General features: G+C 40.3%; 1 protein-coding gene across 1 annotated transcript in view; it reads left to right on the top strand.

Moving 5' to 3' along the window:
- ME1 (malic enzyme 1) overlaps positions 1 to 12,483 on the top strand; it is a 546,137-nt gene that overhangs the window by 368,174 nt on the left and 165,480 nt on the right. The window contains exon 5 of the mRNA XM_040350020.1: positions 3,161 to 3,322. Within this exon, the coding sequence (XP_040205954.1) occupies positions 3,161 to 3,322 (162 nt within the window). The remainder of the gene's footprint in view (positions 1 to 3,160; positions 3,323 to 12,483) is intronic.

The raw sequence follows: 12,483 nt of genomic DNA, 5'->3' as shown, positions 1-12,483 counted from the left end.
GCCCATTCAGCTCCGCTCGCATGTCCTTCTACCGTGGCTCAAGTCCAGGCCAGCTGCCTGCCTGCTTATCTCCTTGCCTTTCGACGACGGAGGGATCTTCCTCCGCTCCCCACCCAGTAGTAGCCAGGGCCCGAAGAGTGAGACTTAACAGGCTGTGAGGCAAGGGAGCGGTGACAGACACAGAGTCGCTGATTGCCGCCATTACTAGTAAAAAACATTATGTGCCCGGATTTCATTTTAAAAATCTGGTCACCTTATTTTACTTAAAATAATAATAGTGCAGCGCAAAACAAACAAATTTAAACTATACATACAGAAAGTTAAAACATATGATATATGATATATAATTAAAAATTATATAATAGAGTCCATATAAAGTGCTCAAGTGCAAAAAGATGATCCAAATCGGAATATAATAGTGCAAAAATCCAAAGGGTGATATCCAGAAGGAACCTCCACCAAATAGCAGGAATGGCCTCTCACCTTACAACTTCGACCTGCAATAGGTCACAAAGCATAATCAGAGAACCACCTGTTCTCAGAGGACAGCAAGCAATGCAGCAGTAGAACCACGATATCAGTCAGACTCAGGATCAGGACATGGCAATCAGGGCATAAAAAACAAAGGAGAGGAAATCTAGTGCTCTCTGAAGCCAAAATACATTTATTTAAGAATAAAAAACGAATACACTCACTGTATAAGCACTCTCAAACGAGTGCAGCGAAACAGCATAAAACATCCATAAGAGCATGGGTTTCAGTCTAGGTCGGCGATCGCGGGTGACGTCACATGTGGCCCCTTCCCCTCGTACGACGTTACGTCCCTATGAGCGGGACTTCATCAGCGTGGGGTGAAAAAAGGCAGCATGCAAACGTCCCGCTGTCTTATTTTACTATCCAAAGTTAAAACAACAAGGGCAGAATATTTAATAGATGGGAAGTTGAAAAAATTACTGAAGGTCTGCTGTAACTGCAGACAGCAACGTGAACTTTTTTATTAAAGAAAAGATAATAGAGTATCCAGAACCATGGATGCAGCTACAAATTTATAAACACTGCTATCTACTGGCTGATGTAGTTGTTGCACAAAATACATTAACAACATATTCCAACATGTAACACTACTTGTTTTAAAACGAACAATGGTAAAGTGGTATGCCTGTAGATTGCATAAAAAAATACAATAATGTATGCAAGACAATATTGTCAAATGAAAGTCTTGCACACACATGCACTTATTATTCAGTTAAAGTGTAACTGAAGGCAAAACTTTTTTTCATTTTGAATAGACTAAAGCCCTATACACGGGCCGAATATTGGGAGACAGCGGCCGGTTAAATAAAACTGACGACATTTTTTCCGTGTGTATGTTGGTCTGTCTGACAGAAGGCAGCCGGCTTCTTTTGGACGTTCATGCTGGAAAACCAGCAGCCAACCGACTCCTGATCAGCACTCTCAGCCAATGGCAGAGGGCGCTGATCGGAGTGTTCTGGGGGAGGGGGGAACACAGCAGCTCAGTGGAAGAGTTTGCAGAACTAACCTCTCTAGATTGCACGAAAAAAACTGTAGGGTGTACCCAGCTTAAGGAAGTATTTTTATTTTTTTTGCCATCTGTGTCCATTGGGGAGATTTCTCTTCACCTCCTGTCCCATAGCGAAAACAAGAAGGAAGAGGTAAGCCCTCCAAAAGTGGGGGAATCAGTGTGTCACCAAAACTAGTGTCCCCAGTGGAAGATTTCCCCCCTATTAGTGTTTTGATGTCAACACAAAATGTGGAATTTACTTTTACTTATATAGATGGTGAATCTCCCTAACGGGGACACAGACAGCAATAAAACTGACGGGGGTTCTAATCCCTCTCCACTCTATCCAAAAGTTACATTTTATTATAAGTAATGAAAAAGTTATCACTAAATAAATAGCCCCATAGCAGAGATGAACAAAATTGCTGCAGTCTATAAAGTGTAAGGCCCCGTACACACGACCGAGTTTCTCGGCAGAATTCAGCCAGAAACTCGATCGGAGCTGAATTCTGCCGAGAAACCCGGCCGTCTGTACACTTTCGGCCGAGGAAGCCGACGAGTTCCTCGTCGAGCCAAATAGAGAACATGTTCTCTATTTCCTCGTTGTTCAATGAGGAAAGTTGGCTCGCCGAGATCCTCGGCGGCTTCACACAGAACTCGACGAGCAAAACGATAAGTTTTGCCCGTCGAGTTCTTTGGACGTGTGTACGTCGCCTCAGAGAGGCCGGTTTGGATGGCAGAAAGTACAAGCAGATCTTAATTTTACCAGTAAGAGTTGCCCAAACTATTTCCAATATTACCTTGCAATATACTTGGTCATGTGATTGTTAATAAATAAAATATGTGTGTGTGTGGCAAATGGATTATATTTAGAAATGCCAATACACTCAAACCCATTAAAAAAGGATACACATCTTTATAAATGTTATGCTTCTGTGGAAAAATGTATCCTTGTTATTTGTGCTAAGTCATCTCAGTAGATTAAGGTCAGTATATACTCACATACAGAGTGCTTAAATATTGTTTCTTATGTAAAGAAAAATGTTATTGGTTACAAACCTTCAGCTCTCTAAAGCCTCATGCACAATGGACACTTTTACCATCTCACCTCGAAGCCTTTCCTCCTGGTAGTAGGGTTTTGACAGAAGAAACACCTATAAATGCATGTAACATTTTTAGGAGCATCAAGTGTTTGGACATTCATTCATTATTTAGTCAGAATATTAATTCTGGTCATTGAAATGAATTAAATAAATGCTCAAGCACTAAACACAGCTGGCATTAATGCACGTTTACACCCGTTTCTGCCAAAACGCTATTGCTCCTGGAAGCATTGATAGTGGGGTTTTTTTCTGCCTCCAAATTGCTCTAAACATCTATGTCTGCACGGACACATTTGTTAACATGCAGGGAAGTTTAGAGGCAGAAAGAAAGCTCCAGACCTCCCTAAGAACAGTGTTAAAAATGTCCAGTGTGCATGAGGCCTAAACAGTGTGAATACAATTATTTGATACATAAGAACAAATGGTATAAGCAATCTACACACCCGATTTTAAAATGTTTTCGCACATAGTTTATGTTGTTTGGCATAGAGATAAAATAAGGACAAAATTATATACATCTGCTTTGTGTTTGTAGGCTATTGTAGTGACTGATGGAGAGAGGATCCTTGGTCTAGGGGATCTTGGAAGTTATGGCATGGGAATTCCTGTTGGCAAACTGGCACTTTATACAGCATGTGGAGGAGTAAAGCCCCAGGAGTGTCTGCCTGTAATGTTGGATGTAGGAACCGATAACGAGGTAGGTGTAATATCAGTAGTAACAATGTGCATTCAATCACTTAAAGCTGTTGTAAGGTTTATATGATTTTTTTTTTTTATTAAAATAACAAACATGTTGTACTTGCATGCTTTTTGCAATGGTATTGCACAGAGCAGCTGCAATGCTTCTCTTTGGGGGTCCCCCGCCACTGCTCTTGCTGCTCTCCTTCTTGGTGTGCTCCATAGGAAGCCCCTTCATATGGTGGTACGTCTGCAGGTTCGCTCCGGAGCTGCGCTGTGTGCATCCATAGACATAAAAACAATATCTGGACAGCTAGGACTACCAGTGTACAAACCGTAAACAGGCCAATACTCTTTGATACCCATTCAGGCCTCAAATTCTCTGCTTATAATTCAATCGAAGATCATGCCTTCATAGATAAAAAATCTTTATTGTTCTCCCAAATATAGCCAGTTTCCTTCCAGGTCTTAAGTTTCAACATTACATTTTATAAATGTAACCATGACTGCTCTAAATTTGCTTAGTATAAAGTATTATCAGATATGTTACTTTCAGTAATCCTTGTGATTAGGGATAAGCTCTGGCGTGTTTGCACAGACCACGTGCAGAGCCCGCCAGGAAGTCTGCATGGCGCTGTGCTAACCACAGGCAGGGAGACATTTCCCGATCTCTGCAGCCGAGCATCGGGAATATGTCTCCCTGCCTGTAATTAGCGCAGCGCCGTGCAGACTTCCTGCCAGGCTCTGCACGTGGACTGTGTGAACACGCCAGAGCTCATCCCTACTTATATTAGATAAAACCAGGCTTTTTTTTCAGCGGGAACACGAGGAAACGCAGTTTCGGCACCTCCAGCACTTAATGTATGTAATGGCAAGGGGTGTTGAGGGCGAGGCCTATTGAGTCTGGCTGATGGGAGATTTATTGTTGTTGCTGCTGGGGGTCCATTGTTGCTGGGGGAGTTTACTGTTGCTGGGGTGGAGTTTATTTTTTCTCACTGCGGGGGATTTATTTTATCGTATTTCTTGCTATCATTACCAATGCCACACAAATGACTTAGTAGCATAAAATGATAATTGGTTATGTATTCTCTAAAATAGGTGCTACTGGGAGGTGGGTAGAGGGTGGAACCAAGGTTTGGTGCTCAGAGGTGGGTTAGGAGGCAGAGACAAAGGGGGACTCATAAAGGAGGCGTTCCTGCACCTATTCTCTAAGGAAAAAAATATTATTTTGGCACCTATGAATCTAGGGATTTTAGTATTGTTTCAAAAACAAACTTCTGGCCATACACTGTTTGGACAAAGCTGTGCTGGCGAGTGACGAACACTGGCCTTATTCTGTGATTGATACTGTCGTAAGCAGTTGTAACTCAATTTGTGAGTGGGATTGTGTTGTTTTATCTTTTTTTTATCAAATTTAAATAAATTGAAGCACTGATCTACTTTACATTTGTGAGTACCTTCTTTACCTTGGTGTGGATTGAAAAGTTATATGGGAATGTTGTTTAAGAATGGTGTTGGTAGTTAATATCACAAAACTACTATTTTTGTAATAGAGAAAGTTGAGTGATTTTTCAGTTTGACCACGTTATGAGATTTGTATTTGGAAAGCACTCTTACTTGTTTAATTGGATTAATTAAGTGCATGTTTGTAAGATGTTGATGTATGATTTCTGGAACTGAATCTCGAGCAGTCTATGGCCAGCATAAGGGGCTGTCGCTTGCTGTCATCAAGAGATCTCAACTATGCCCATCCTTTCAACCCACCTGCTCCATTCATAGAAGCTGGCACAACAGCTTCTATTATTGAAACAAGATTTATAAATGGCGGATAGGCGTATGATTGATAGGTCTGCCCCTTAATTCATAGATCACGTTCATGCAGATAAGCTGTAATATGGCTTCTATGAATGGAGCAGCTTGGTGGAAAGAGTGGGAATAGTTGTGCTTTCTTGATGAGAACCTGTGACAGCCCCATAGCAGTATTAATCCATGCCACACTGGAAGATTTTGTCAACAAGGTTGGGGGGGGGGCATGGATGAAGGAGGATATCAGCTAAAAGAAGAGGCATCAATAGAAGGGTCACATCCTACTGACTGTGAGTTACAGTATGTCCCTTGTGCTGATTTTTCTACTTTTTTATTTTGGCTGCACTTAGACTTTAAATTGTGTGAGTGAATTAAATAGATCAGTGTGATTTAATAGGCAGTGGGGTTAACTTGGGGAGCTCTGCAGAATATGACACGTTATACTTTTGAAGTTAAATTGCATTAAACCCCTTGCTGTAATGCCTCGTACACACGGGCAAACATGTACGATGAAAACGGTCCGCCGGACCGTTTTCAGCGGACATGCCAGCCCGGAGATTTCTGTATGATGGCTGTACACACCATCATACAGAAATGAGAGACAATCCGCGCGGACAGACAGCGCGGTGACGTGTTCGCGCCGTCGCCGAGACGATGACGCGGCGACGTGCGCGACGCTGAAAGGTCAATGCTTCCACACATGCGTCAAAGTCATTCGACACATGCGAGGGATGGCGGCCGCTCGGACATGTACGGTAAGTCTGTACAGACGACCGAACATGTCCGACGGACAGGATTCCAGCGGGCATGTTTCTAAGCAAGTTTAGAAACATTTGTCCGCTCGAAAACGGTCTAGCGGGCAAATGTACGCTGGAATCCTGTCCGATAGGCCGTACACACGCGGACCAGTTTCAGCAGACATGTTCTGTCGTGTGTACGGGGCCTAAGAGTTTAGTTAACTATCACATTTACACTTACATTGATCATTAATTTAGTAAGTGTTGAGTTATGTGGGAACATTGTAGAATGTAATTGTTTTCAAACCCATCTGTGGGATTTCCAGAAAATTGAGGCTTTCAAAAGTTATCTTCTAGTGTATAGAAAAATCAGAATGTAAAAAGTGGTCTTCAATAGGCTGCATCAGTAAGTGTATATGCTCCTTTTATGACCAGTTCTGTTGGCCTCTGTTAAATTGATGCAGTCACATTAGGTCATCACAGTTGATAGCCAATTGTATGTGTCCCTTGTGTCTCAATTGCTGATATATGGACATCTTATGAGCAGGTAAGAATTACATTTCAAGGAAACCACCAACAGGTTTACAAAAACAAAGAAGTAAAAATGTCAGTTAAAATTGATAATATCGCGCAAACAGGTCTATCTGTAGTATGAATTGCTCATAAAAGTAATAGAGGATGAATCTGAGTTAAGCTTTTCCCGAAAGCCAAGGGAAAAAATAGATCCTAAATAGGCTAAATTAGCTACCACTTGGCAGGTGGATTAAGGAAAGATTGTAGTGATTGGATGCAATTTACAGTTTCAGTACTATTTAGATATACAGTACTGATGAAACAAAAAGGCAATATAAAACGGGAACATTGCAAACATTTTTAGAAAAGTCATCTTCTTACATAGTAGTAGATACAAAGGTGGTATTTACAAGTGTACACTGAGTTGTATTAATTAATAGATTTTGCTTTTAGAGTAATAATCTGTGGTCCTCCCTAAGAACATATTAACTATCAAAAACAGAGACCTACAGGATTTAATATGTTTGGAGAGTGACCAATTTCTTGATCTCAGATGTTTGACTATATATTCTATAATTAGACTCCCATGTGTTGTAAAAGGAAATCAATACACCAGTTTGCTCATTTCCTAAAAGCCACAGTATGTTTTCGTACAGGTGCCAAAAGAAACAAGAACTCTTATGATTTTATTCCATTAACTCACCTAATCCAGGTGCATCTAGAGTTTGTATTGTAGGACATAAGCAATCTAAATTAAATAGTTTGAATAGTACAATCCAAATTGATTAGTAAAAAAATAAAAATGTTCCTTTATTACAGTGTAAGATCTAACTTTTATAAAAAAAAACTTGTATGTTGTAATGAGTGAATGCAATAAAATGTAATGAGTGAATATATTCATTTATTGTACCGCATGTGAAACAGACTTCTCCATTTTGTAAACCAACGGCTAACATGACAAGCCTAGGTACTTGCCAGCATTTTGCAGTTTGCAGTTTGTAAAAGGGCAGTAAAGACCAGGGCTTTGAAACATTGTAGAGGATGTGTTCAGGTAGTTAAACAGTTTTAAATGATTTAATTGTTATGTATGTTTCTCCAACGAGGGACAGATGTATGCATGCTTACAGTGGATCTTGACTCCCCCAATCAACATGAATTACTTTTAATCCAAATGCTGCTTGCATTAGTAAATAGACAGGAAGATATATTATATTTACTTGTTTTAAACTGTTTACATTTTTTTAGTTACTTCCTGGTTTCCTGCCTAGGCAAATAAAGTAGTATATCTCAGGAGTCTTCAGGAGGGGAGGGTAGGAGAGGTTTTCTCAGCTAAGCACACTCTCCTGCATGCATGCTTGAACTAAAGGCAGATGGATTCCAGGAAGTAAATGCTACTTGAATGATCTGCCCTTACTCAAGATGGCCACAGCCAGAAATGCTAGGGGGTGTTTTTCAAAGTGATTTCTTAACAAAATAAAGCATGGACACATAGATAGATGGGTGAGTTTGATTTGTATCATTTTTATTATTCAAAGCAAACTAGCCCATCAATCCATGTCTCCATGCTTTATTTTGTTGAGAAATCACTTTTGGTTTCTGGTGCTCTGGTGCAGTGAAGATCCGCTTTAAAGCATCTCTATTGCCTGATTTTTTCTAAAATCCCCTGTCAAGTGAAAGGTAATAATACTTACCAGTTCAATGGGCAGCCTATGTGTTTTCTTTGTATAGTCACCATGCACATTTTTTTCATTATCTGCAATATGATTATTTATACAATTTCACACTATTGGAGGTAGGAGAGTAAAACAAAGTAGTGATCATTACAAGTGGAGTTTATTTTTTGAACTAATGGTTGTTCATCTATGGGCTCCAGTGATGGGTATCCAGTTATGACAATAAGGCTGACCAGGTCATCCAGAGTGCAATGTTAGATTTGTGGGATTGCTGCACAACTCTTTATCATCCATAGGAACCCTTGAAATCCCTGAGAACGTATCCAAAGGGAATACTGCAGCTGACATATATTTAATCTCCATGTTCCCAAGAAGTGAGCAACTGTAAAATTTGGAAAAATTCTTAACCCTCTGTACAGGGGCTGCTGGCAACTGGTACACCTACTCCTGTGCAGCCAGGCAACACACATTCTCTGCTGGCATCCAAACACAGGAAGTTTGTCCCTTGGCTTTGTTTTGATGTTTTATTAGGGGTAACAACTTTTCTTCCTGGGCTCACGCAGTCCTTAGTGGATCAATAGCAAAAGTCCATTACAGGTCTCTTAGCCCCTCTTGGAAATAGCACAAAAATCAGGCAAACTGCATGCAGTGGTGTATCCTTTAATAACGTAGAACTGCTTCCAGAAAGCTTGCTACATGTGGCAGTCTCTCCCCTTGAAAATCCCTAGGTGTGCTGACATCTGCACTCTGTCCTCCTTGCTCCCACTACTCTCAGGAAAGACTCCTAGACAAATCGTGATGCTGTAAGGGTCTTCCTAAGCCAGCCCGGCCTGGAGGTAGAGACCCCCCCAGACCTAGGGGATCCCTCCTAGGCTACTGACAGCCTCCTTAGCACTCCATCTTCCACGACTTCCATGCTAGCATGACTCATCCATATTTAAGGGCTGACTCAGCCACCCTACTGGGATTCTGCTTGGGGATTGGTCAAGTCCTCTAAAGTATGCAGATCATCCCTCCTGGCTTCCACCCACTAACTTCTAGAAGTTTCTCCAAACTCCCAGATCCAGGGGGTGGTACCAAAGACCTTCATGTGTGAGTCATTCAGCCTGACCTGCAATAAACCCTGACCCAGATTCAGACTCTTTTTACCATGAATCAATACATTTGCCTGCACTATACTAGTAGTACAGTGGCGTGTGCCACCTTTATGTTACTACATTTCCATGTAGTCATTGTGGCTTGCTAAATGATAGGGATGAGTGGAAAAATTGTATATGGAGGTCACTCATTTGTAATGGTTGTTACACAGCCAATGTGAAGGACAATACTCCCAAAGATCCAGAGGATGTTCTTATGTTAGCTAGGCCACTGATAGGTTGATGCTGGGCAATATGCAGGCTGGAAGGGCAGCAACTGCTATGGAACTCAAGAGACTTTGGAGATGAACAGCAAGGAGGGGGAACAAATAAGTGCTGCATATGTGGAAGAGATCACATCTACATACAGAAAAGAGGAAGTGAGTCTGGAATTTAGTTATAAATGTAAGTACATGTTGTTGTTTACCATTTTAAATACACCTAGTAATCAGACCTATCTAGTGTGCTCCATTTTTTCTTTGTATAATATTATAAATACATAAGTCATTCTAATTTGGATGGATAGATAGATAGATACTGTAGATATTCATATTGCTGTCTAAAGCATTGACATAAAATAATGTAACAAAACCAATAAAATATGAAAAGTTTAGTGCTGAAATTTCCATTGGAATTTACTGTCATGTTGGGAACTCAATGTTCACCTTGAACCTGACATTTACGCCTCCAGTTTCTCATTTCTAGGCATGGATTACCAACCACGTTCCACTAAACCATGTTGAAGCACAGTCGTGTGGTTTAGCAGTAATGCTTGTAACCTTGGAAGTTACTAAAGATTGTGCCAGCTTGCCGTAAGCTGTACAGGCATAAACAAGCCACGGTGGTTTGAAAGTGAGACACAGTTGACTCATTTCTCTGTGGCAACAAGTACACATTAGTGTCTTGAATAACTTAATCTCCCTTCTCCCTGAACATCTATTAACAATTATACATGCTTGCATTTATATTGAGTGAAAATACTAGGATTCTTTTCACTGTCTCATTTTAGATTGACATCACTTTGTTGATGTTCCAAATAGTCTGAGCAGCTTGTGTTTGCCCAGTATTGCGTATGCCTACAAAATACGCACACAAACCACAACTTCTGTGGGTAATAAAGTAGGGGTTTTGTAATGGAAAAAAGCTTTGTGAAGATATTAAACATTGTATGCAAATGGGAGCAAGCTGTATTCCCGGAGGTGCAGATAGACAAATATAACTTTTCTTCACAGAAGTCACTTTTCTCATCCTGGACAGAAAACAATAAATGTTATCCAGGAAAATAGAGGCATAAGTAATATCCTCTTCATTTTGTGTTGGGGATTTCAATAATACGATTTGTGAACACATCTGCTGTGGCTGTTTTAAAGGTTTACCCTTATACCTGATGGGTTTCTTTAAAAAAAAAAAAAAAGAATGAGGTGCAAGCACTCAAAAGTCCCAGGTCTGAGAAAAAACAAATTATTACATTGAAGTTTCACTGCTGTAGAATCCAAGACAAATAAGAAGCTCATGGATTATTTACCCTGCCAGGCTGGACCTTTCATGTTTGACTCCTATTATTATAATTATGTAAACACTAGTTCTGTAGAAAATATCAGAAGAAATATGTTTTTTTTAATTGCTGTAAATTAGGGTCCTTTCACACTCATACGTTTTCCTGCGTTTTTACCTTTACAGGAAAAAAAATTTCCCTTTAAATCCTAAGGGACTTTTCACACCACTGCGCTGTGGGTGCAGTGTGCTTTGAAAAAGTCCTGCATGCAGCATCTTTGGGGTGTGTTTTTTTTTAAAAACCGCACCAAAAACGCAGCTTCCCATTGAAGTGAATGGAAATCGTGGCAAAATTGCAGCAAATACACACCCGTAATTTGCGGTTTTGAGTCACATGTGAATTTTTCACTGGTACAGGCAGCCCAAAAATGCACCAGAAACGTGGGGGAAATGTGTGCGATTTTGCAACAGAGCAGTGTGAAAGGGGCTTTAATAAACATTGTTGATAATGTAATAAACACTTTTTTACCACGTTTTTACAAATTGGAAGATACAATTGTGGGTTAACAAATAAAAGACATCAAGTGTATCAAACACTTATTTAGCAAAAGTAAAGTCATGCCCGCAAGCAACCGAGTTCTTAATGTACAAGCCTAGATCTACCACAGAAAATTAACAATTGCTGGGATATATTGCTATAGAAGGCTTGCATCATGGACAAATTACTGGAGTTCTAGTTCACAGTGAACTTTGAACATCCAAATAACAATGCTTTTGTGTCTTCTGTTCCAACAAAGTACATTTGTGTGTCAACATTTACCTAAATTTGAAAAAAAAATTGTGATCAGCCCACTGAGCACTAAAAATGTTAAGCTAAGCAAAGCAACAGCTTAAAGTGGTTGTAAACCCCTGTTTACAACTTAATGTTACAGGTAAGCCTATATTAAGGCCTACCTGTAGCTAACAAGGATATTTCCTAAACCTGCACGGTTTAGGAGATATCCCGTATTTGCATGTGCCAACGTCATGTGGCACATGCACACTTAAGCCAACTGAAGCAATGGCACTATGTGCTGTTGCTTCAGTTGTACTGTGTCGTTATCGCGTGCATGCGCAGAAGTGACGTCATCGCGGCTCCAGCCAATCACAGCGCCGGAGCCGTGAGACCCGGAATTCACTCCAGGACAACATGTCAGCGGCCAGAGGGGGAGACGTGGACCGCTGTGGGAGCTTCAATCGGAGGTAAGTAAAACATAATCAGCTAGTATGCTATGCATACTAGCTGATTATGCCTTTGTCTTGCAGGATTTGTATTTTTTTCATTTTTGAATGGAGGGTTTACTTCCTCTTTAAAATAACTAGCACACCATGCATTTGGAGCAGAAAAGGGAGTGTTCATATGGACGCAAATATGCGTCCATATATGCATGTTTGCTATAGCCACAATTGATATATCTGCACATACACACAATAATACCCCCTGCACAGTGCATTAGTACATACTTCATATGGCTTTATTCCTGCATAAATGCACATGTAGAATCTCTAACAGCAGTCAGTTTAGGCCAAAATACACCAAGAAAAATACATAAAATCACATTATTATTTTTTTAGACGCACCACAACTTAGCTGGCCTATCCATGGCACTATTTGCTGACACTTCTAGTAAATATAATGTATAATATATATGTTGAAGCCTCTGTTGTTGTATATCTGCAGATACAGTGGATATCATGAGGATATTATTTGGTTATCCAAAAACAACTAATATGGAAGCATATACATATAAACTTAAATAGGGCCCTCATTGTTGTATATGA

The sequence above is a fragment of the Rana temporaria genome, chromosome 4 (assembly GCF_905171775.1).
Source record: "Rana temporaria chromosome 4, aRanTem1.1, whole genome shotgun sequence".
Taxonomy (NCBI): Eukaryota; Metazoa; Chordata; class Amphibia; order Anura; family Ranidae; genus Rana; species Rana temporaria.
The sequence above is the reverse complement of the archived record's forward strand: the minus strand, read 5'-3'. Positions and strand labels throughout refer to the sequence as shown.